Source organism: Leptonychotes weddellii, chromosome 3, assembly GCF_054177405.1.
Source record: "Leptonychotes weddellii isolate Sample4059 chromosome 3, ASM5417740v2, whole genome shotgun sequence".
Classification (NCBI taxonomy): domain Eukaryota; kingdom Metazoa; phylum Chordata; class Mammalia; order Carnivora; family Phocidae; genus Leptonychotes; species Leptonychotes weddellii.
In genome coordinates, this window is record NC_138371.1 from 55,160,096 (window position 1) to 55,184,430 (window position 24,335).

The 24,335-nt window shown below is 39.9% G+C and overlaps 2 protein-coding genes and 1 long non-coding RNA gene across 6 annotated transcripts in view; 2 read left to right on the forward strand and 1 right to left on the reverse strand.

Annotated features, from left to right (window-relative positions):
* SLC25A12 (solute carrier family 25 member 12) overlaps window positions 1-22,706 on the forward strand; it is a 197,543-nt gene extending 174,837 nt beyond the window's left edge. For 3 of the 4 annotated variants that reach the window (XM_031026492.2, XM_006731791.3, XM_031026494.2), the window contains 5 exons: window positions 15,074-15,214; window positions 17,246-17,384; window positions 19,963-20,121; window positions 20,237-20,327; window positions 21,600-22,706. In XM_031026492.2, coding sequence (XP_030882352.1) covers window positions 15,074-15,214; window positions 17,246-17,384; window positions 19,963-20,121; window positions 20,237-20,327; window positions 21,600-21,801 — 732 coding nt within the window. In that variant the 3' untranslated portion in view covers window positions 21,802-22,706. The remainder of the gene's footprint in view (window positions 1-15,073; window positions 15,215-17,245; window positions 17,385-19,962; window positions 20,122-20,236; window positions 20,328-21,599) is intronic. The other variant, XM_081814184.1, reaches the window with a different exon arrangement.
* The window catches only part of DCAF17 (DDB1 and CUL4 associated factor 17), a 318,055-nt gene that overhangs the window by 18,406 nt on the left and 275,314 nt on the right, over window positions 1-24,335 (reverse strand). The gene's annotated exons all lie outside the window — the stretch shown is intronic.
* Window positions 7-14,896, forward strand: LOC145720529 (uncharacterized). Its single transcript, XR_014143560.1, has 2 exons — window positions 7-4,662; window positions 5,426-14,896. It is a non-coding gene; the product is annotated as an uncharacterized LOC145720529 (long non-coding RNA).

Consider the following 24,335-nt stretch of genomic DNA (forward strand, 5'->3'; position numbering starts at 1 on the left):
TCTGACTGGTGTGAGGTGGTATCTCATTGAGGTTTTGATTTGTATTTCCCTGATGCCGAGCGATATTGAGCACTTTTTCATGTGTCTGTTGGCCATTTGGATGTCTTCTTTGGAAAAATGTCTGTTCATGTCTTCTGCCCATTTACCACCTACATTTTCTTCTAGGATTTTTATAGTTTCTGCTCTTATATTCAGGTTTTTAATACATTTTTAGTTAATTTTGTGTGTGGGGTAAGATAGTGGTACAGTTTCATTCTTTTGCATGTGGCTGTGCAGTTTTCCCAACACCATTTATTGAGGAGACTGTCCTTTCCCCATTGTATGTGCTTGCTTCCTTTGTTGTAAAGTAATTGACTATAGATGCATGAGTTTATTTCTGGACTCTTTTTTTGTTCCATTGATCTATATGTTTTTATGCCAAAACCATACTGCTTTGATTACTATCATTTTTAAATATAGCTTGAAATCAGTGAGCATAATGTCTCCAGCTTTGTCCTTCATTCTCAAGATTGCTTTGACTACTCAAGATCGTTTGTGGTTTCATATAAATTTTAGGGTTCTTTGCTCTATTTCTGTGAAAATGCCATGGGATTTTGATAGGGATTGCATTGAATCTATAGATTGCTTTGGGTAATACAGACTTTTTAGCAATATTAATTCTTCTAGTCCATGAGCACAGAACATCTTCCCATTTATTTGGGTCTTCTTCCATTTCTTTTATCAATGTAGTTTTTTATGTACAGGTTTTTACCACCTTAAATTTATTCCTAGGTATTTTATTCATTTTGATGCAATTGTAAATGGAGTTGTTTTCGTAATTTCTCTTTCTGACAGTTCATTGTCAGTGTAGAAAAACACAACAGCTTTTTGTATGTTGACTTTGTATCCTGCAACTTTACTGTATTTGTTTATTCAGTTTTTTGGAGGTCTTTTGGATTTTATGTATATAAAATCATGTCATTTGCAAATAATGAGTTTTACTCTTTCCTTTCCAATTTGGATGCCTTTTGTTCCTTTTCCTTGCTGAATTGCTCTGGCTAAAATTTTTATTTCTATGTTGAATAAAAGTGGTGAAAGCAAGCATCCTTCTCTTCTTCCTGAACTTAGAGATTTATGCTTCCAGTTTTTCACCATTGAGTGTGATGTTAGTTGTGAGCTTGTCATTAAATGGATGCTGAATTTTGCCAGATGCTTTTTCTGCATCTATTGAGATGATCATGTGATTTTTAGCTTTCATTTTGTTGATGTGGTGTATCACAATGACTGATTTGCAGATGTTCAACCATCCTTACATCCTGGAATAAATCCCACTTGATCATGGTGTATGATGTTCTTAATGTATTTTTGAATTTGGTTTACTAATATTTTGTTGAGGATTTTTGCATCTGTGTTCATCAGGGATTTGGGTCTGTCATTTTCTTTTTTTGTGGTGTTCTTGTTTGGTGTTTGGTATCAGGATAATGCTGGCCTCATAAAATGAGTTTGGAAGCATTCCCTCCTCTTCAATTTTTGGGAGAGTTTGAGAACGATAGGTATTAACTCTTCTTTAAATGTTTCATAGGATTCACCAGTAAAGCCATCTGGTTCTGGACTTTTGTTTGTTGGGAGGTTTTTGATTACTGATTTAGTCTCCTTCTCAGTAATCAGTCTATTCGGATTTTCCATTAGTCAGTCTTGGAAGACTGAAGGTTTTATGTTTCTAGGAATTTATCCATTTTTTCTAGGTTGTCCAGTTTGTCAGCATATAATTTTTCGTAGTAGCCTCTTTTTTTTTTTTTAATTTTATTTATTTGACAGCACAAGCAGGGGGAGTGGCAGGCAGAGGGAGAAGCAGGCTCCCCGCTGCACAGGGAACCCCATGTGGGACTCAATCCCAGGACCCTGAAATCAGGACCTGAGCTGGAGGCAGATTCTTAACGGACTGAGCCACCCAGGCGCCCCTCGTAGTAGCCCCTTATAATCCTTTGTATTTCTTTGGTATGGCTTATAACTTCCCCTCTTTCATTTCTGATTTTATTTATTTGAACCCTCTTTTTTTCTTAGTGTAGCTAAAGGTTTATCAGTTTTGTTTATCTTTTCAAAGAACCAGCTGTTAGTTTCATTGATCTTTCCTATTTTCTTTTTAGTCTCCTTTATTTCTGCCCTGATCCTTATTATTTCCTTCCTTCTACTGACTTACTTTGGGCTTCCTTTGTTTTTCTTTTCTAGTTCCTTTAGGTGTAAAGTTAGATTGTTTATTTGAGATTATTTTTGTTTTTTGAGGTAGGTCTATATCACTATGAACTTCCCTCTTACATCTGCTTTTGCTGCATTTCATAGTTTTGTTGTGTTGTATTTTCATTTGTCTCAAGGTATTTTTTAATTTTTTCTTTGATTTCTTTGTTGACCCATTAGTTGTTCAGTAGCATGTTGTTAAATCTCCACATATTTGTGATTTTTATTTTTATTTTCTTTTTGTGATTGATTTCCAGTTTTGTACTATTGTGGTCTGAAAAATGCTTAATACGATTTCAGTCTTAAATTTATTGAGACTTGTTTTGTGGCCTAACATGTGATCTATACTGGAGAACGTTCTGTGTATACTTGTAAAGAATGTGTATTCTGCTTTTTGGTGGAATGTTTTGTATGTGTTAAGTCCCTCTGGTCTAATGTATCCTTTAAGTCTAATTTTTCCATATTGATTTTCTATCTAGATGATCTATCCATTGATGTAAGTGGGGTATTAAAGTCCCCTACTATTACTGTATTGCTGTCGATTTTTCCCTATAGGTCTGTTAATATTCCCTTTATATGTTTAGGTGCTCCTCTGTTGAGTGCATAAATATTTACAAATGTTATATATTCTTGCTGGAATGACTTTTATTATTATGTAATACCTGCCTTTTTTTTTAGAACAGTTAAAGCAATTTTTATTATTTATTATTTTTTAAAATTTAAATTCAATTAATTAACATATAATAATATATTATTGGTTTCAGAGATAGAGGTCTGTGATTCATCAGTCTTATATAATACCCAGTGCTCATTACATCACATGTCCTCCTTAATGTCCATCACCCAGTTACCCCATCCCTCTCCCCCCTTCCCTCCTAGCAACCCTCAGTTTGTTTCCTATGATTAAGAGTGTCTTATGGTTTGTCTCCCTCTCTGCTTTCATCTTGTTTTATTTTTTCCTCTCTTCCCCTATGATCCTCTGTTTTGTTTCTTAAATTCCACATATCAGTGAGATCATATGATAATTGTCTTTCTCTGACTGACTTATTTCGTTTAGCCTAATACGCTCTAGTTCTATCCACGTCATTGCAAATGGCAAGATTTCACCTTTTTTGATGACTGAGTAATATTCCATTGTATATATGTATACCACATCTTCTTTATCCATTCATTTGTCAGTGGACATCTGGGCTCTTTCCATAGTTTGGCTATTGTGGACATTGCTATTATAAACATTGGGGTGCAGGTGCCCCTTTGGTTCACTACATTTGTATCTTTGGGGTAAATACCCAGTAGTGCAATTGCTAGGTCGTAGGGTAGCTCTATTTTCAACTTTTTGAGGAACCTCCATACTGTTTTCCAGAGAGGTGCACCAGCTTGCATTCCCACCAACAGTGTAGGAGGGTTTCCCTTTCTCCGCATCCTCGCCAACATCTGTCATTTCCTGACTTGTTAATTTTAGCCATTCTGACTGGTATGAGGTGGTATCCCACTGAGGTTTTGATTTGTATTTCCCTGATGCTGAGTGATGTTGAGTATTTTTTCATGTGTCTGTTGGCCATTTGGATGTCTTCTTTGGAGAAGTTCTTTACAGATTTTGGATACTAGCCCTTTATCTGATATGTCATTTGCAAATATCTTCTCCCATTCCGTCGGTTGTCTTTTGGTTTTGTTGACTGTTTCTTTTGCTGTGCAAAAGCTTTTTATCTTGATGAAGTCCCAATAGTTCATTTTTGCCTTTGTTTCCCTTGCCTTTGGAGATGTGTCTAGCAAGAAGTTGCTGTGCCTGAGGTTGAAGAGGTTGCTGCCTGTTTTCTCCTCTAAGATTTTGATGGATTCCTGTCTCACATTTAGGTCTTTCATCCATTTGGAGTCCATTTTTGTGTATGGTTTAAGGAAATGGTCCAGTTTCATTCTTCTGCACGTGACTGTCCAATTTTCCCAACACCATTTGTTGAAGAGGCTGTCTTTTTTCCATTGGACATTCTTTCCTGCTTTGTTGAAGATTAGTTGACCATAGAGTTGAGGGTCCATTTCTGGGCTCTCTGTTCTGTTCCATTGATCTGTGTGTCTGTTTTTGTGCCAGTACCATACTGTCTTGATGATTACAGCTTTGTAATAGAGTTTGAAGTCCAGAATTGTGATGCCACCAGCTTTTCTTTTTCAACATTCCTTTGGCTATTTGGGTCTTTTCTGATTCCATACAAATTTTAGGATTATTTGTTCCATTTCTTTGAAAAAAGTTGATGGTATTTTGATAGGGATTGCGTTGAATGTGTAGATTGCTCTAGGTAGCATAGACATTTTAACAATATTTGTTCTTCCAATCCATGAGCATGGAATGTTTTTCCATTTCTTTGTGTCTTCCTCAATTTCTTTCGAGTGTTTTCTAGTTTTCTGAGTATAGATCCTTTGCGTTTTTGGCTAGGTTTACCTAGATGTCTTATGGTTTTGGGTGCAATTGTAAATGGGATCGACTCCTTAATTTCTCTTTCTTCTGTATCGTTAGTGTATAGAAATGCAACTGACTTCTGTGCATTGATTTTATATCCTGCTACTTTGCTGATTGTTGTATGAGTTCTAGTAATTTTGGGGTGAAGTCTTTTGGGTTTTCCACATAGACTATCACATCCTCTGCAAAGAGTGAGTTTGACCACTTTGCCAATTTGGATGCTTTTTATTTCTTTTTGTTGTCTGTTTGCTGAGGCTAGGACTTCTACTACTATGTTGAACAGCAGTGGTGATAGAGGACATCCCTGCTGTGTTTCTGACCTTAGGGGAAAAGCTCTCAGTTTTTCCCCATTGAGAATGATATTTGCTGTGGGCTTTACATAGATGGCTTTTATGATATTGAGGTATGTTCCCTCTATCCCTACACTGTGAATCATTTTAATGAAGAAAGGGTGCTGTACTTTGTCAAATGCTCTTTCTGCATCTGTTGAGAAGATCATATGGTTCTTGTCCTTTCTTTTATTAATGTAATATATCACATTGATTGATTTGTGGATGTTGAATCACCCTTGCAGCCCAGGAATAAATCCCACTCGGTGGTGGTGAATAATCCTTTTAATGTACTGTGTGATCCTATTGGTTAGTATTTTGGTGAGAATTTTTGCAACCATGTTCATCAGTGATATTGGTCTGTAATTCTCCTTTCTGGTGGGGTCTTTGTCTGGTTTTGAGATCAAGGTAATGCTGGCGTCATAGAAAGAGTTTGGAAGTTTTCCTTCCATTTTTTTTTTTTTAAAGATTTTATTTATTTATTTGACAGAAAGAGACAAAGCGAGAGAAGGAACACAAGCAAGGGGAGTGGGAGAGGGAAAAGCGGGCTTCCCGTTGAGCAGGGAGCCCGATGCAGGGCTTGATTCCCAGGACCCTGGGATCATGTCCTGAGCCGAAGGCTGACGCTTAACGACTGAGCCACCCAGGCGCCCCCCATTTCTATATTTTGAAACAGCTTCAGAAGAATAGGTATTAATTCTTCTTTAAATGTTTGATAGAATTCCCCTGGGAAGCCGTCCAGCCCTGGACTCTTGTTTGTTGAGAGATTTTTGATGACTGCTTCAATTTCCTTGCTGGTTATGGGTCTGTTCAGGTTTTCTGTTTCTTCCTGTTTCAGTTTTGTAGTTTATACCTTCTAGGAATGCATCCATTTCTTCTAGATTGCCTAATTTGTTGGCATATAGTTGTTCATCATATGTTCTTATAATTGTTTGTATTTCTTTGGTGTTGGTTGTGATCTCTCCTCTTTCATTCATGACTTTTATTTATTTGGGTCCTTTTTCTTTTCTTTTTGATAAGTCTGGCCAGGGGTTATCAATCTTAATTCTTTCAAAGAACCAGCTCCTAGTTTCTGATCTACTGTGTTTCTGGTTTCTAATTCATTGATTTCTGCTCTAATCTTTATTAATTCTTGTCTCCTGCTGGGTTTAGGCTTTCTTTGCTGTCCTTTCTCTAGCTCCTTTAGGTGTAAGGTTAGTTTGTGTATTTGAGACCTTTCTTGTTTCTTGAGAAAGGTTTGTATTGCTATATACTTCCCTCTTAGGACCACCAAAGATTTTGAACAGTTGTGTCTTCATTTTCATTTGTTTCCATGAATTTAATTCTTCTTTAATTTCTTGGTTGACCCATTCATTCTTTAGTAGGATGCTCTTTAGCCTCCATGTATTTCAGTTCTTTCCAAATTTCCTCTTGTGATTGAGTTCCAGTTTCAAAGCACTGTGTCTGAAAATATGCAGAGAATGATCCCAATCTTTTGGTACTGGTTTAGACCTGATTTGTGACACTGTATGTGATCTCTTCTGAAGAATGTTCCATGTGCACATGAGAAGGATGTGTATTCTGTTGCTTTAGGATGGAATGCTCTGATTATATCTGTGAAGTCCATCTGGTCCAGTGTGTCATTCAAATTCCTTGTTTCCTTGTTGATCTTCTGCTTAAGTGATCTGTCCATTGCAGTGAGTGGGGTGTTAAAGTCCCCTATTATTACTGTATTATTTTGAATGTGTTTCTTTAATTTTGTTATTAATTGGTTTATATAATTGGCTGCTCCCATGTTAGGGGCATAAATATTTCAAATTGTTAGGTCTTCTTGTTGGATGGACCCTTTAATTAATGATATAGTGTCCTTCCTCATCTCTTATTACAGTGTTTGGTTTAAAATCCAATTTTTTTGATATAAGAATTGCCACCCCAGCTATCTTTTTTTTTTTTTTTAAAGATTTTATTTATTTGAGAGAGAGAGAATGAGAGAGAGAGAGAGCACATGAGAGGGGGGAGGGTCAGAGGAAGAAGCAGACTCCCTGCCGAGCAGGGAGCCCGATGCGGGACCCGATCCAGGGACTCTGGGATCATGACCTGAGCCAAAGGCAGTCGCTTAACCAACTGAGCCACCCAGGCGCCCCGCCACCCCAGCTATCTTTTGATGTCCATTAACATAAATAGTTTTCCACCCCCTCACTTTCAATCTGGTGGTGTCTTTGGGTCTAAAATGAGTCTCTTTCAGGGATGCCTCAGTGCCTCAGTAGGTTAAGTGTCTGCTTTTGGCTCGGGTCATGATCCCAGGGTCCTGGGATCAAGTCTCTCATCGGGCTCCTTGCTCAGCGGAGAGTCTGCTTCTCCCTCTGCCTGCCGCTCCCCCTGCTTGTGCACTCTCTGTTAAATAAATAAAATCTTTAAGAAAAATAAAATGCAGACAGTATATCAATGGGTCTTGCTTTTTTTATCCAATGTGATACCCTGTGTCTTTTGATAGAGGCATTTAGCCCATTTACATTCAGAGTTAACTATTGAAAGATAGGAATTTAATGCCACTGTATTACCTGTAAAGTCACTGTTTCTGTATATTGTCTCTGTTCCTTTCTGGTCTATATTACTTTTGGGTTCTCTCTTCGCTTACAAGATCCCCTTTATTATTTCTTGCAGGGCTGGTTTAGTGATCACAAATCCTTTTAGTTTCTTTTTGTCCTGGAAGCTTTTTATCTCTCCTTTTATTTTGAATGACAGCCTTGCCAGTAGTTGTTTATCCCGTTTTTCTCAGCTTCTTTATTCTTCATCATTTGGTCTTCTGTATCACTAATTTTCTCTTCTGCCTCATTTATCCTAGCAGTCAGGGCCTCCATTTTTATTGCATGTCATTAATAGCCTTTTTGATTTTAACTTGATTCGGTTCTAATTCTTTTATTTCTCCAGAAAGTGATTCTCTAGTGTCTTCTCTGCTGTTTTCAAGCCCAGCTAGTATTTCATAATCATTATTCTGAACTCTAATTCTGACATCTTATATCCATACTGATTAGGTCCCTGGCAGTCAGTACTGCCTCTTGTTCTCCTTTTTGAGGTGAGTTTTTCCATCTTGTGATTTATGCAGAATGTGGTCACTTTTCTATTTGTAGACCTACAGCAATTCTTTTTTGTCACTCTGGGTGAGTTCTACTGCCCTGTCTTCCAGGTCACTGAGCCTCTCTTCTCTTTCATCTGGTCTGCTGTTGAATCCATTTAGTATATTTTTCAGTTCAGTTATTGCATTTTTCAGCTCTTCTTTTTTGTACTTTCTTACATTATATGTCCCCTTATTGAAGTTCTGTTTATTCATCCATTCTTCTCTCAAGATTGGTAAGCATCTTTATGACCATTACTTTGAACTTTTTATCAGGTAAATGACTTCTCTCCATTTCATTGAGATTTTTTTTTTCCTGGGATTTTGTCTTGTTCTTTCATTTGGAACACATTCCTATTTCCTCAGCTTGACTCTGTTTGTTTTTCTATATTAGGCAAAACAGCTGTCTCTCCCAGTCTTGAAGAAATGCTCACAGGAAGATGGGGGTGTGTTTCTGTCTGTTGCCTGTGTACCCTGGGGGTGGTAGCCTGTTAAGAACTGTCTCTCCAATTGTTTCAGTCCCATGGGCCCCAGAAATGCCAGTCCCGTGACTACAGATGCTCAAGGGGTATCCCCTGTGTGGACTGCATGCACCCACTTGCTTTGGGAGGGCCTCATGAAAGTGCTGGGCCAGGGTAAGCTCACCTGCCAGGGTTAGCAGGGCTGGAGTCACAGGAGAGGGCAGGGCTGGGGTAAGCTTGCCCACTGGGTTTAGCGGAGCGAGGCTCCGGGAGAGTGCAGGGTTGGGGCAAGGAGAGGAAGAGTACAAAAATGATGCCTACCAGTGCCAGCACCACCCAGGCAGAAGAAGAGTGCAGAATTGCACCTGTCAGCACCCTCATCCTCAGAGAGGGTTCCAGCAGGCCCCTCTCCTTCCTGCAGATGCCGTATGTCTAGCCAGTGGATCTCTGTCACATGTGGCGTAGGTGCCCTCTAACCTGCCGCTTTTGCGCTGGGTCATAGCGTGAGTGTGTGCATGAACCCTTCAAGCGGGGAGTCTCCGTTTCCTTCAGCTCTTTGGATCTCTTGGTCTTTAAAGCCAGATATTCTGGGGACTTGTCTCTCTGGTACAGTCCCCAAGAGTTGGGGTGCCTGATGTAGAACTCGAACCTGTTGCTCCTCACGGATGTTCTCTGTATTTGTGAGATCACTCTTGCTTGTGGGTCATATCCCGCATGAGTGGGGTTTTTGGCCATACTGCATCTCTGCCTGTTTTACCTGTCTCATTGTGGTCTTTTTATCCGTGGTTGTGGAGGAGCTGTTGAGTTAGTTTTCACGTCTTTTTCAGAGAAAATTGTTCTATATGTAGGTGTAGATTTGGTGTGTTCTGGGTTTTTCTATACCATGTTGACCTGCCCCCTCTGTGGTGGTTTTTTCAAAGAAAGGATTATGTAGAGTTTCTTAGACTACCTATATACTTAAACAGGAAAAAAATTTAATGTCTTTCCAAGTCAAAAAAGCAGAAAGTTAATTAGCCTAAATGGACTGATCTATATGTATTTTTAAAAATGTCCCATTGGTAAGTACCTATTTTTATGTTAAACTCTAACCAGAGCACATACCTGCCTGATCACATTACCTCTTTCAGAGTGTATACTTCTGAATGGGTAGAAGTCTTTTGACTCAGAACAGATTTATTGCTCAGCAAAAGGCTAGTGTCATCTCATCATGTTGCAGATGTTCTTAGCCCTGTGTGAACATAGCTCCTGAAGAATACATCCCTTCCCTTCCGTCTGCACAGTGCTTCCACATTAGTGCACAAGAGCTCTGCGAGGTATATGGGGGCAGTTGTTGGGATCCCTATTGTCATATTAGGAAACCAAGGACTGGGAAGGTTATGACCTATCCAAGGTTACAAAGTTAATGGCAGTATAGATCAACAAACCTAGAATCTTTCTACTCTTCCATGCTTCCTCCCTTCGGCCTATGGGTGTCCACACCCATAGATGCAGCAAGAGGTCCACTTGTTAGTTGGAGCATTTACTAATCCTAGGGCCATGATTTGTAGCTGACCAGCCCTTATGCTGTGTCTTCCTCAGCAAACTGAGTTTGCATAACTCCAAAGAGTTGTTGGAAATGGTATCTCCACCTGCCGTCCCAGGAATCAGTGTGCTCCCCAACTTGATGCTTGCATACTTGTGTGAGCACATATACATATGTGAACAAGTTCAGAGTCTATATATATTTATGTCTGAGTGGCTCATGATAGGTACACAGAGGTTTTGACTCTTCCTTTACCCTAGTTAGGGCTATGTGTAGTTTTATCTATCCATATCCTAACACCCTGGCATATATCAGTGACTCAGCAGTGAGCAAATTGCAACTTACTCCTTTTAAGTTATCATGGACCTAGGCTATTTTAGAAAGAACCATTGCATTTCCCATTGCTTTATAAAATATCTAAGAATGCTTGGTTGATGGCATGTGAGACAGTCACTGTTCCTATTCTTCTTGAGTCAGTCCTAGTGACAGCTAATTCTGTGGCTTTTATTAGCTTGGTTATTTTAAATGCACATATTTTGTACATCTGTTCAAGTTCCTGGTGTGGCCTTAAGTTGAAGTTAGATTTTCATCAATCTCTGTAAGGGAAGACTATAATGAATTGTTCAGATTGTAGTAGGAGGGAAATAGTTCCAAACGACAGGAGAAAACAGATCAAAGAAGAAAGTAAACAGGAGACTGGGCACAAGCAGGGCCAGGTCGCCTGCCTCTTTGTGGACTCTGCCCCTGGGGTAGGATTTTAAGGGCAGGAGGTTGAACAGGCCTAATCCTGTGTGCAACCCCTTGGCCTCAGGCACATCAGAGGCCTGGTGACATCTCAATATTACATACTTTTTCCTCCTAATTTGTACTGCCCACTTGAGTTGGTTTATTTTCTCATTAAAAAAATAATTATGTGACACAAGATTAAATGGAAGTGTTTACATTCTTTCCATTTCTGTTATATATAGATAACCTTCATTCAAAATGAGATTTATTCTCTTTTTTTGTGTCATTTGTAATTCATTTCTAGAACAACAAAACAACTTGGTAATGAAAAATGAAAGCCTCTGAAAGTTTTAATATTAATGTTTGCCTCTCTTTATAAGAATAAGCAGCAGATTTGAAGAGGGAAATTTCACCATTAGAAGTTTCGGAGCTAATTTTGGTAATTCGGTAAGGGGGAAAAAGTCACCGAATGTGCTGCATGGAATGGTGTTATCTAATGTAAGCATCAGGATGTCAAATTAGACCAAGTCCACTAAGAGTATAGAACTGTGTATCATCATGATGTAATTTGAAATTTTAGATATCTTTGTTATTTCAGATCACTAGCAATAATTGCTTAGACTTTTTTGATGTTCATATCTACATAGATGGATAAGCCTGTTTAAAGTTTTGGATCCGCAGGTAACTAGTGCTAACTAGTTTTTAAAATGCATTTAATGTATATAAATACCAAATTTATAATGGGGAAGAATGTGAGAGAGGACCTAGTCTATAAAGGAAGCCATTGTTTCTAAGACCAGTTCTGTTTCTTGTTTTTTGGTTGGTGTTTTTGAGTACTTAATACATTTCATGATTCAGAATTTAAAAGGAACAATAGGGTATGCTTTAAAAATTCTTTCAGGTACTCATTTCTCTTTCCAGAAGGCAACCAATATTTTCATGCCTCAGCCATTCTAATTTTGACAAACTAATTTTGATCAGTGCATACCTATGTTTTATGTTTGGTTTATGTTACTTGGCATAATTTTATTACCAGATCTTATTGCTTAAGAGCTTATAATTGTTTCTACTTAACTATTTCCGTATTGGGCATTTACATTTTTTTGTTTAACTTTGTTGCTCTTTAAAGTAGCAAACATATTTGCATATTTGTAGAACAGCAAACATAATTAGCATATTTGTAAAAATACAGATACTTTTTTCCATTGAAAAGTTACCATATTTTTATTTCACAATTTGATACTTCCTGAAATTCATTATATTCATTATGTTTACTGTGTTTTTTCCCTGTGAAAAGTTGTTTTTAATGTAATAATATCACTCACCATCAGTAGAGCCTTAAAATAGAAGAGAAATGCTATTTTCCTGTGTTTGTTTTCCGAGAGGAAACAGTTACGAATGTGATAACACATAATCCTTGTTCTATGTCTCTAGATTTCTTACTAGAGGGATTGAATTAATTGCACATTTTCTTCCCCCATCCCACTGTCCCCAGTTTAACATGTGTGAGATAGTGGTCAATCTCAGAGTTCAGAAAAGGACAGTGCGTATTTGCCATGGATGTTTCCCTTTAAGTGTTACCAAAGTTTCAGACAACTTAAATAACAATCTTTATTTTTTCTAAAATTATTCAATGTTTCTGGATAGTATTGGCCTACGTATTCCTAGGCCTATCATAAAGTTTTTAAAAATATAAATATTTAAGTCATATACAGACTGTGCAACTGCTAGACGTTTTCTCCCTTCAAATACAGTAGAGTACATAAGTGTGAAACACACTCACAGATGTGCGCCTTGCTACAGTGTCACTGCTTTCTTGTTTACATGCTCACTTGTCAGATGTATATATAAATGCAGATAAGTTTAGTTTTGTCCTTATGTCCATTGCATCCTCAGGACTTAGTATGCATTCTGGGTAACAGATCTTCAAAGCATACAAAAGTTAATGTGTTAGATGTTACATGTATACTCAGAAAGAAATGTGAAGAGCTGCTGAAGGAGTACAAATCTCAATCTACTGGCAATTATTTCCCGAAGGGCCTGGTGAGGAGAGGAGGAGGAGCTGTGGGGTGGGGTATGACTGCCTGGAGTACGCCTGCTCTGTGGGACATTGTACTTTACTAATGATTAAAAACATGGAAGAACTTTGTATTTGTTTAAACATGATGTCCATAATTAATGAATGGCGTCCCAGGTTTGACATTATCTGATGGTGGCAAAGTTTGGAGATTATAATCAAAATTTGTGTTTCTCTCCTTTTTTTTTTTTTTTTTTTTTAATCTGCTTTAGTTTAGAACATAAGGTGCATTTTCCCAAAGGTAGTCTTCGCAACCATTATTTAAACACGAGGTTTCAGGGAAGTAGTAAACTTTTTCAATTGGTTTGGTCTTTAATACTAGCTATGGGAGCAATTACTTGGATTATCATTTTAACATAATTTTTCACCCAGCAATCCTTTTGAAAGTATTGTTTGCTTAGATTGAAACATTGAAATGCTTCCTTCTCCCTGCAGCGCAGTAAATTAAGAGAGGGAAACTCAGGCATATCAACATGTAAAATTGGGTCAGTTGTCACTCTGGGGTTTGTGTGCCAGTGGTATGGATTGTGGAAACCCAGAGAGAGACAGCACATTGCTGCACCCCATGCCTGGTGGACAGCAAAGGGATCAGGGCCCTGGGAAATCCCGGATAGTAAGCTTCCCACAGAGCCGAAAGGGCTCTTGTGTCCGTGTTGGCACTTGGGGACAGCGTGGTCCGTAGGAGTAAGGGGTCAGGGTTGGAGCAGGCAGTTGAGGAGAATGGGCTGAGACCTGCTACCCCTTGGAAGTAGGACTGGAAGGACTGTGGGTTTTAGAAACATGAACAGGAATGTGGGTGAAGGTAGAGTGTTGAAGCGTCATTGAATGCTGCACATGAGTTTTAAGGGTATTTTTTGTAGTGTGTCTATACCAGTGGAATTGGCCCCAGTGAGGCCTTTCCTAGTTCCTCTTCCACATGGGACGTGCTATTGCAGTGAAGTTACAAGTATATAGTATAATATGATTATGTGACTATGGTTATGATTGTGTAATATAAACAGCTGCAGTTCAGATGAAGATGTACAAATGAGATTTTTTCACTTCGTGGAGATACATTTATGTTTTATTTTTTTTACAAGATTTTATTTATTTATTTAAGAGAGAGAGACAGAGACAGAGCCATGAGCAGCAAGGAGGAGACAGAGGGAGAGGGAGAAGCAGACTCCTCTCTGAGCAGGGAGGCTGATGGGGGGACCTCGATCCCAGGACCCTGAGATCATGACCTGAGATGAAGGCAGACACTTAACGACTGAGCCACCCAGGCGCCCCTATATTTATGCTTTAAAAATGTATTTTTATATATCATATACACACACCCATACAAACACATTTTTTCCTTACAAAAAACTAAAAAAAAAAGAATTGGTAGCATTTTTGTTAACACATTCTTTCCCCCCTCCCAGTTAACAGATTTCAGATTCGAATACACCCTTATTATCCAAATTCAAATTCCTGTCACTCACTACCATTGTGGAGTGTAGCTTTGATTTGCCCAGTTTCCTACTCATGGTAACTAGATGATCCATTTCCCAGCAGAGTTTTTCTGGTTTTGTCTTGATACTGAAAGTGTCTTTCTAGGTTCTCTCCTTTTAGCTACGTATCTGTCTCAAGAGTTTTGCTCGGTATAATAGATTTTAGAATTTGAATGGGGGGAGACTTTTCTCCTATGACTTAGGCACCTCTGTGGGGCGAAGTTGTGTTAATTGCTCTACAATCCAAGGAAGCGGAACCGGGTGGCTGAGCTAAAATGAATCCTTGCTAAGAGAAGGAAAGTGACCCTTGTAGATCCACGTTTTACCTCCAGCTTACAAAAGATACCAACCAGTCTTTTACCATCTCTTTCCCTTTCATTGGGAAGCTCCCTGCTGCCTCATCTGGCTTCACTTTTGTTTTCCAAATGTGTTTATTAGTTTTGCCATTTTGGATATGGCTGGGTTGACCCCGGAAAGACTGGTTTGAGAAATACTCTTGACATTTCGAATCAAAACAAATCCAGACATAAGATTCTCTTGAAACTGAGTTTGGGACCATCCCTGTGAGCCCCTCTAGCATTGGCCAAAGTGTGGGCCTCTCATTCCCCTATGAAGAGGGAGGAGTAAAGCGGTGCCGTGCAGAGGCTTTACTGGATTTTTCTTGGTAACGCTGCAGTCTGTCTCTGATTTGGAAATCTGCTTCCGTCTCTCCTCCCTTGCCTGCAGGCTGGCGGCTCTCAAGTCATCTTTACTAATCCACTGGAGATAGTAAAGATTCGCCTGCAGGTAGCTGGAGAGATCACCACAGGACCCAGGGTCAGTGCCCTGAATGTACTCCGGGACCTGGGACTTTTTGGTCTGTATAAGGTGAGTAGATTCCCTTGGGTGATCTCAGTAGAGAGCTTGTCATGTACTCAATAGAACCGTGAAAGAATGTGGAAACCAGGCTTCTCCCTGCAAAGTGGAAAAGCAATTTTGTCCATCAGGGTCGTTCCTCGAGTACAAAATCGGACAAAAAAGACAAAATCAGCACACTTTTATTAGAGGCAGTGGGCTATACAAACACACTGTCCTGTTGTCGCCTTCAGCCTTTATGAAGCTGCCGGCAGGGAGGCCCGCCTCACAGCCTTTGATTTGATGGCAGGTTTGGGAAAAGTTTCTTTGGTGTTCTCTTTGGTCTGTTTTTTAGGACTTCAAAATAGTCCTGTGTTTATTTTGAGTCTGAGTTATCTGTATTGTTATCTTCCTAGTAGGAGCTTCTGTTTGTCTTAATAATTTGACCACAGTGAAACAGTAGCAGAGTTTGGGAGAATTCAGGTCTTTAAGAAGTTAAGTGGTGGGATTTGTCAATAATGAATTCCATTTAAAACACACACACACACACACACACACACCGCAGAGTGTACTGTACTTTAGCAAAATGCCAGTCAACAGACTCCTTCCCTGCAGGTACACTTACTCCCATCATTACAGATCGGATGTAATGGAGCAGAAGCTATTATTTTTCTTAAACAAGGAAGAGTATTTCTTTCCATTCTTTTGCCTAGCATAAGGGGGGAATACGTAAATTTGGCTGCTATTAGACAACAGTGTTTCTACAGCATCTGATTTATTTATAGATCTATCACTGTAGAAATGTGTAAATTGGCTTCTGTAGCTACGAACTGGAAATCAGAAATTCTCTAGATTAGAATCACACAGGTACAGGGCTCTTAGGAAACCAGTAAACCAATGATGTTTATCTTGAGAGAGTTCTGTACACATTTCCTCCCCTCCACCCCCAATTTCCATCCTTTTTGGAATTCCCTTTGAGAGCTGAATTTATTAATACTGCTTCTGTCTGTATCATCCTTCGGAGAGTCCTTGGATTTTTTTTTTTTTTTTAATGTTTTGAGTTTGTCTTTTCAAAACAGAACCATTAGGGAAACAGCGGCCGAAGATGGAGTATTCGGCTGGAAGATGAGTATTCAGGTCAAACCCTGGGCAGGAGAATAGCCTGGGCAACTGACCGAGTTGAGGAAGGTGTTTACTGTTCCTCAGTCACTGAGACGAGCTCTCCCTGGGTAGCTTTCTATTCCAGTGGAAACTTCTGCTAAAATAATTTGTTCCAGTTCCCCCAGTCCTCTGCTATCTAGGAGTGGTTTCTTTTTCCCGTTCCCTAGAATAGTCACCTTTCTTTTTTTTTTTTTTTTAAGATTTTTATTTATTTATTTAACAGAGAGAGAGAGAGAGCACAAGTAGGCAGAGCGGCAGACAGAGGGAGAAGGAGAAGCAGGCTCTCCGCCGAGCAGGGAGCCCGACGCGGGGCTTGATCCCAGGACTCCAGGATCATGACCCGAGCCGAAGGCAGCCGCTTAACCGACTGAGCCACTCAGGCGCCCCAGTAGTCACCTTTCTTTTCCAGTGCCACTGCCTATAGCTTAACTGGTACTTCATGGGCTCTATGCTGTGTAGATCGAATGGACGAATTGTTAGTTTTGTGGGCTGCCTTTGCTCGTTGCTTTGGAATCAAGGTATTAACATTGTTAACAATGTACAGTACACTCCAGTACAGTACAGTACACAAAAGTACAGTACACTCCACCAAAGCCACACAGAACAAACAGCCTGGAGGTTTGAGAACTGAATTTTTATTAACCTTAAAATCTGAATCTGTATTGGAAATGCCAGAAAATTCTTAGTTGTCAGGATAACATCATTACCCAGTTAACTAACTCTAGGTCTCCAAACTTTGAGCCAGGTATATTTCCTATGCCCATCTCGTTCCTCCCCATTTCCATTCCACTCAGTCCCCATGCTGTTTGAGGGAACACCTAAGGCTTGTCACCGTGGATCCGTTGTGGGCATTCACGGCCCTGTTTACACAACTGTTTTGCACTGTTTCCTCACTTGTGACAGGGTGCCAAAGCGTGTTTCCTCCGAGACATTCCCTTCTCTGCAATCTATTTTCCTGTTTATGCTCATTGCAAACTACTTCTGGCTGATGAAAATGGACACGTGGGAGGTATAAATCTCCTTGCAGCTGGAGCCATGGCAGGTAACTACAATTTTTTTTTTTTAAGCCAAAGAACCCTCCCCCCCCATTCTCTTTAGGAAGTACACAATTTCTGTGCCCTGTCCGCCTTTATTTCTGGAAGGATTATTGTTTGTATCTGACTTAGTTTAAATATGATTGCTTTTTCTCCTTTGTGGGATGTGCTGTAATTCTGATGAGAGTTAATTACATTTGCATAATGTGGATAAACAGCGTAATGCAGCTTAGCAACTCAGAGCCAAATTAGATCTGCCCATCTAAATTGGGCCTTCATCATTAACATGCTTCTTAGCCTCCCGTGCCCCTGAAACCTTGGGTGCAGCCAAGCTAAGCATAAAGGTGGAAGAGTTCTTCATCAAATCAGTTGCTTCGTTGTACCTCATGTGATGCCCAGGTCTAGCATGCCTCACTTGCTATTTCTGCATGATGGAGTCTACACGATTGGCTCAAAATTGAGCTTTCTTCATGGTACTGTCGATGTTCCTTCTACCATCGTTCTCATTAGATACAAGTGAGCAGTACTTCCCCGGCAAACGACCCTGTACTCAATTGGCATCTCTTCTCTGTCCTTTAACACTTTCTTTAGTAATAGTTGTTTGCATAAGTTTTATTTTCTGTACTAGGCTGGGAGCTTTTTGAGGGCAAGAGCTTCATTTTCTTCATTTTTGCTTTCCCTTCATGGCCAGCATAGTAATAATAGGAGCTCAAATGTCAGTGGAACAAATGAAAATCTTCATTTGGTCTGAGTTCCCAAGTTAGGCACAAAAGAGATTCCATCTGAAAGAGGAGCCTAACAAATGTAGGAAGGTACTAAGTTGTTTCCTTCCAATCTCACAGGTCTAGCCTTCCTCTTGAAGGAGCTGACTTGGGATAGAAGGGGAGGACCAGGTATTCTTGGCTGTACCAGCTCTCAGAAATGACAGAGGAAGGAAAGGGCGTGTATTTGCTCCCCATTACTGCTGGTCCAGGATAGAAACGTGAAGGGTGAACACCAACTCAAACGTAGTGTCCAGATGCTCAGTGTTGGTCTGCCTGCCTGGGCTCATGGTACTGTGTCGCTCTCACTGCGTTCATTTTCCTCCGGTGCCCTGGCTGGACAGCCGGACAGCCTGAGCACTTCCTAGAGTGTAGTGTGTATGGCGGCGTTCTGAGGGTGTTGGGATGGACCGTGTTCTTGTTCTCACCCATGATGACAGGGAATGACTTGTGATGGTTAAGAAACTCTCCCAGGGAGCTCTGAGCCCTTATTTGGGGTCTAGCAAATCCCATGTTCTCTGGCATTTGTTACTTCAGTCCTTTAAAAGCCAGAAAAGCTGCCTGCTCCGTGTTGGGGCTGAGTGCTCCTCCAGCCCCTTCTCTGTACTCACCAAAGTCTCCCACTTTTAAATGGGGCCAGCAGATTTCCCCCCCAAGCGTTTGCCTCTGCTTTCCAGTCAGCAGTAACAAAACAAAACAAAACAACAAAAAAACAGCCAAAGAACAGTCTAATCGTGGACAGGCATTTTGCCAGTGGTTGATGGAACCAAGTAAACGTTTTCATGGAACTGTCAGTGCCAGCTTCTTGCCCCCACATATTTGATGTCGGTTTTCAGAATGAGAGATGATTTTTTTCTAATTTTTACAGGAAAGCCTTGCTGGCAGGCCCTAAGAACATCTAGAATTCAGGACATTCCAAAGACAGGTAGTTTACCTAGTTTCATCTGACTACGGTGCAGGGCCGCGTGGAGCGGAGGTATTTGCATCCTCCTGTAACAGCGGCTCCCACAGGTCCCACAGGTCCGCTAGCTCCATCTGCCTAGTGGAGATTCAGTGATAGTCAGAGGCCCAATTGAATATCATCCCTCTGAGGAAGGTTATCGTGCTCCTTTGTCCCCAGCTTTGTTTTATAAGGGAAAGATATGGTTGTGAAATCTATCTTGGGTGTCCCACTGCTGATCAATCTCAGCATGACCCAGGGAGCTCCGGCACAGGGGATAGATGATGAGGCCTTTTGATGACCACTCCCCCTGTTGTTCCTTAACTGGTTGCCTGGCCGCCTCAGCTCCCGTTGTAATGACTTCTGTCATGTAAGCATGTCTGAAAAGAGTCTCAGCCAACTCCCGAGTTAGCCCCTCAAACAGGTGAGTGGATATGACTATTGACATTCACCTTGCACAGTAAGGTGACAAGAATCAGCAAGAAAACACTACGTTTAGCATCTCATCAAACGGGCAGTGTCCTCATTTCTTATTATATACAAAAGTACTTGTATCTTATTCGCTGAAAAAAAGGAGGTAAAATAATTGAAACCTGAAAGGGAACACTTGGGAATTGTCCTAGTAATGTTGCTGCGTTTTTTCCTCTCCTAGTTCTTTGGGATCATGCAGTGTAGAGTGATTTTCCTAATTCAGAAAGAAAAAAGAATTTTGTTCCACACTGAAGCAGCTAATAGGCTTATGTATCCTTTTTTCCATGAGTGCCCAGGCACCTACTTACTGGAGTTAGAGCAGTTAAAGTTGCTAATTGTATTGTTGGCTGTTGGCAGTATTTCTGCTCCTTATAAGGTACTTCGGGTGACTTCAGTGTGCCTTTCTCCTGAAAGGTGTGCCTGCTGCTTCCCTGGTGACCCCCGCTGATGTCATCAAGACAAGACTGCAAGTGGCCGCCCGTGCGGGCCAGACGACATACAGTGGTGTCATTGACTGTTTCAGGAAGATACTCCGGGAAGAGGGGCCCTCAGCATTTTGGAAGGGGACTGCAGGTAGGGGCTACAGCCATGCAGAATGGCTTGCTGGTGTTAGGGACCTGCTCCCATTACTCACCGACTGGCTTTGCCACAGTCATGTTCAGTATCCCCACTCCGGTCTGTTTTTCAGCTCGAGTGTTTCGATCTTCTCCCCAGTTTGGTGTTACCTTGGTCACCTATGAACTTCTCCAGCGGTGGTTTTACATTGATTTTGGAGGCCTGTAAGTGCAGCTGTTCAACTCCTTGTAAAAGAAAGCACCGAAACCAAAATAGGTCTTTGTTCAGCCTGCGGAGGCAGTTTTGGAACTCCTAGAACTGGGTAGGACAGAGAACCCTACAGGACCAGTGCATTTAAAACAGTGGGCTTGAGAAGCTTCCGTATGAGGGGACATCATACGCAGTGTTAAGCAGCAACTTGGGGAAAGTGAAGGCAAGCAGCAAATTAAACTGTTACGTGAATAAATTATCTTTTTTAGTGTAAGCAAATACAGAGCTTCATGGATTTAGGTCCTTATTATTTGAATTCTATTATATGGCCTTTTCGCCAGATATAAGGTAAATTTGTTTTAGTAACAGTTTTATGAACTTTGTTTCCAAGACTCAAGCCTTTTCACACCTCCGAGACTTCATTATTTATTTTTATTTATTATTAAGTAGGTATAGATGTTCTTAGAGCTAACAAACAGAAAAGAAAAAAAAAAACGTTCAGAGAGAGGTTATGCATATGGACATAATTACTTGTCAGAAATTGGGCCACTTGAAGCCTGTGCTGGGAAGAAAAGGAATTACTTGTTGAATCTGCTGGGTGGGCAAGGTTTTACCTAAAGCAATTAATTATCAGCTTTTCAGCAGATAATCAAATCCCATATCTGGGTCATCAGCTCATAAACCTTTGACCCCCTTCCTTGCTTAAAGGCCAAACAGGGAATTAGCTGCTGAACCCAAGGAATAGAGGGACTTCTACAAAGTAGGAAGTAAGAATAGCAATCTTACAATTCCAGGCTTTTCTGTGCTTTCACATTCTGTAAAAGTAAGAATTATATCTATGTCTCTTTAAATTTAGTAATAACCGTCATGAGTCTACCACTTAAAAAGTTAACTTTTTTAACTATGTCAAAATAAAAGAAAAATGTAAACTTTTTATGACTAATTTATGCTTAATGCAGAAAACTTGGAGAACGTAAAAGTATAAAAGAGAAAATCACTCACAATCCTACTTCCCTGAGAGTGTTAATATTTAAGTGTATTTTCTTCTGATCTTTTCTCTGTGGATTTATTTATAAATTGAGGCCATTTCTCTTCCAAATAAAAAATATGAATGTGTTGCTTTCCAAGCAGCCATAAATCCTGAGAAATGTGGCATAGATGACAAGGAAGTAGCCGGACAAAGACTCCTCTTCGGGGCGCATGGGTGAGACTGAAAATGTCCTGTCCGCATGTGCCATCCGCGTCAGCCTTGAGCACTCTAACCATTGGCTTTTTCCTATCAACAGCAAACCCTCTGGCTCAGAACCAACACCTAAGTCACGCATCGCAGACCTTCCTCCTGCCAATCCCGATCACATCGGTGGATACAGACTTGCCACGGCCACTTTTGCTGGCATTGAAAACAAGTTTGGCCTTTATCTCCCCAAATTTAAATCTCCTAGCGTTGCTGTGGTTCAGCCAAAGGCAGTGGCGGCGGCAGCTCAGTGATGAGACAACCGTTGAGCGTGGCCAAATGGTGCCCTGGAGAGAGAAGCCTAGAAGAGCAGCCCTGTAATGTATCCAGTCAGCTGCATGGTGCTGACTGAGCTGAGGAGTCAAACTCTTCTTTCTATATGACATATACATAGATTTGTTTATAAAGTAACCATTTGCCCAGGAAAAAACAACCACGCAGTTTTGAGCTTTAGTGTTAAGTGTTGAAATGTTTTCTAAGCCTTGGCATGAATTAGTGTCCTAGACTGCTTTGCACAGCTTGCACTTACAGTGACTGTACATATTGTACATCTTTGTACAGAGACATCTTGGCACCTCATCCCAACAAATCACGTTTATAGAATGTACTGCAGTTCTAAGTGGCTTGAAATGTACAGAATGTTTTGAAAGTGTTTTATTAAGAGTCACACAAAAATAAATGTATTAAAATTAAATTCATTCTCTTATTGGTGACTTCTGGCAATAAAGCATCAATATTGGATGTATTTAATTCCCAGCTCGTTTTCCATTCTGGAATAAAAAGGTATTTGCTGATAGGAGGCATAATGAGACCAAGTGCTTACACCATTGAATAAGAGATCCTTTGGAAAAGATGCATGCTCGTGGATGCCAGAGGACCAGGCTAATGACTTGTGGGTGCTGATGTGTTTCCATTTGTATTTAACATGTGTGTAGATTCTCCTCTGTTCATCATCAATCAAAAGGCATTTCCTCGATAGCATCTCTCCTGTCAGTGTGCATTTGGAAACAGTGGTGTCTCCAGCATTACTGACTTTGTTTTGCTTTCCTCTGACATGGCAAGGCAAGGGCCTAGCTGTCAAGATTAAAGGATACTTTGGCAATTTTTCTTCATATGGCTATGATTCAAAAAAAAATAATAAAATGCACACCAAAATGTATACATGTAGTTGGATTTTCCTTCATAAATACACTGATAGTGCTTTTTATTTCGATTCACTACCAGTTCCAAATAACTCATCATTAGGTTTCCCTCTCTCCCACTTCTATAGGAAATTATTTGATTTGGAAAGGGCTATGGGAGTGAGGGGGGAGGGAAGAAGAAAAAGAGAAGCTGTATCTTGTGATTTTTAGTGGCTCTAGGTTCTTCCTTATGAATCCAAATCCAAATCCAAACTACTTACTCCAAAAGTCACTCACGAAGGGTGTGATTACTAATTTAGATCTAAACATGCATCTTGACAGCCACATCTACACTTTACTATGGTTGTGATTTGATGTGTACATCACAATTCACTTTAGCAAAGTGCTTTGGGAAAACATTATTGCTGTTGCCAGTGAGCCAGGATATGAGAATGTATGCAAATATTTTCAAGGGGCAAACCTGGAGATAGACCCAGTCACTTAGAATCCTCCACGGCACTTAACACTTGATGGCTCACAGCCCTGTACCACAACCATAGGCTCTCAGGCCCTCAAGAAGCAAAAGACTTAGCTCTGAAAGCAAGTTATTCCCAAATGTATTCAGTTCTCAATGGAAAGGAATAAATAGTACAGTTGTTTCACTATTACCACCTGTTAAAAATATTCAAGTAGTCCATGGATATGTTCTTACGAAAGATTCATAGAATATCTGTGTATGTAATTGACCCTTGAACAACTTGGGGGCAGGGGGCACCAACCCCCAGCACAGTGGAAAACTGGCATATATTGATTCCCTGAAAACTTACCTACTAATAGCCTACTACTGACCAGAATCCTTACCAGTAACATAACCAGCCACTTCACACATATTTTGTATGTTATATATATTATATACTGTATTCTAATAATAAAGTAAGCTGGAGGAAAGAAAACATTTAGAAAATCATAAGGAAAATACATTTACAGTACTGTATTAAAAAAAAATCTGCATATAAGTGGACCAACCACACAGTTTGAACCCAAGTTGTTCGAGGGTCAACTGTATTAGAGTAAGATATGAAAGTGCCCTCGTGCCCTCTTCACCCTGCTTCTCCCTTCACCACTCCCTGCCTGAGAGGTAATCACTAATAGGTTAAAGTCTAAATTTGTAGTCTGTTTTTCATACATCTCTATAGAAAAAAGTATGTGTATATTTATATTTTTAAAACAGGGTTATGCTATGTATGTATTGTTCTGTGACTTTTGTTCATTTAATATCTTTGAGATCTTTCCATGCCCATTCATAAAGATTGATCTTAATTTTTAATAGCTACATAGGACAGCATTGTATGAGTTATGACACTTTTCGTAAATACTCCCTATTAACGTTCATTTTTTTCACTGTTGCAAGCACTACCGTAGTGAATGGTATACATCTTTTTGTACATATATTTTGAATATGTATGCTAGTATTTCATTAGGATATTTAAAATTGGAACTGATGATTCACAAGATATATGGGTTTTACATTTTTGTATATATTGCCACATTGTTCCTCAAAAAGTCTTTACTAATTTACTTTCCTACTGACAGCATATGAGAATGCCTCTTTCTTTGTAACCTCCACAAAAATGGGTATTATCAGTCTTACATTTTAGGTGAATCAT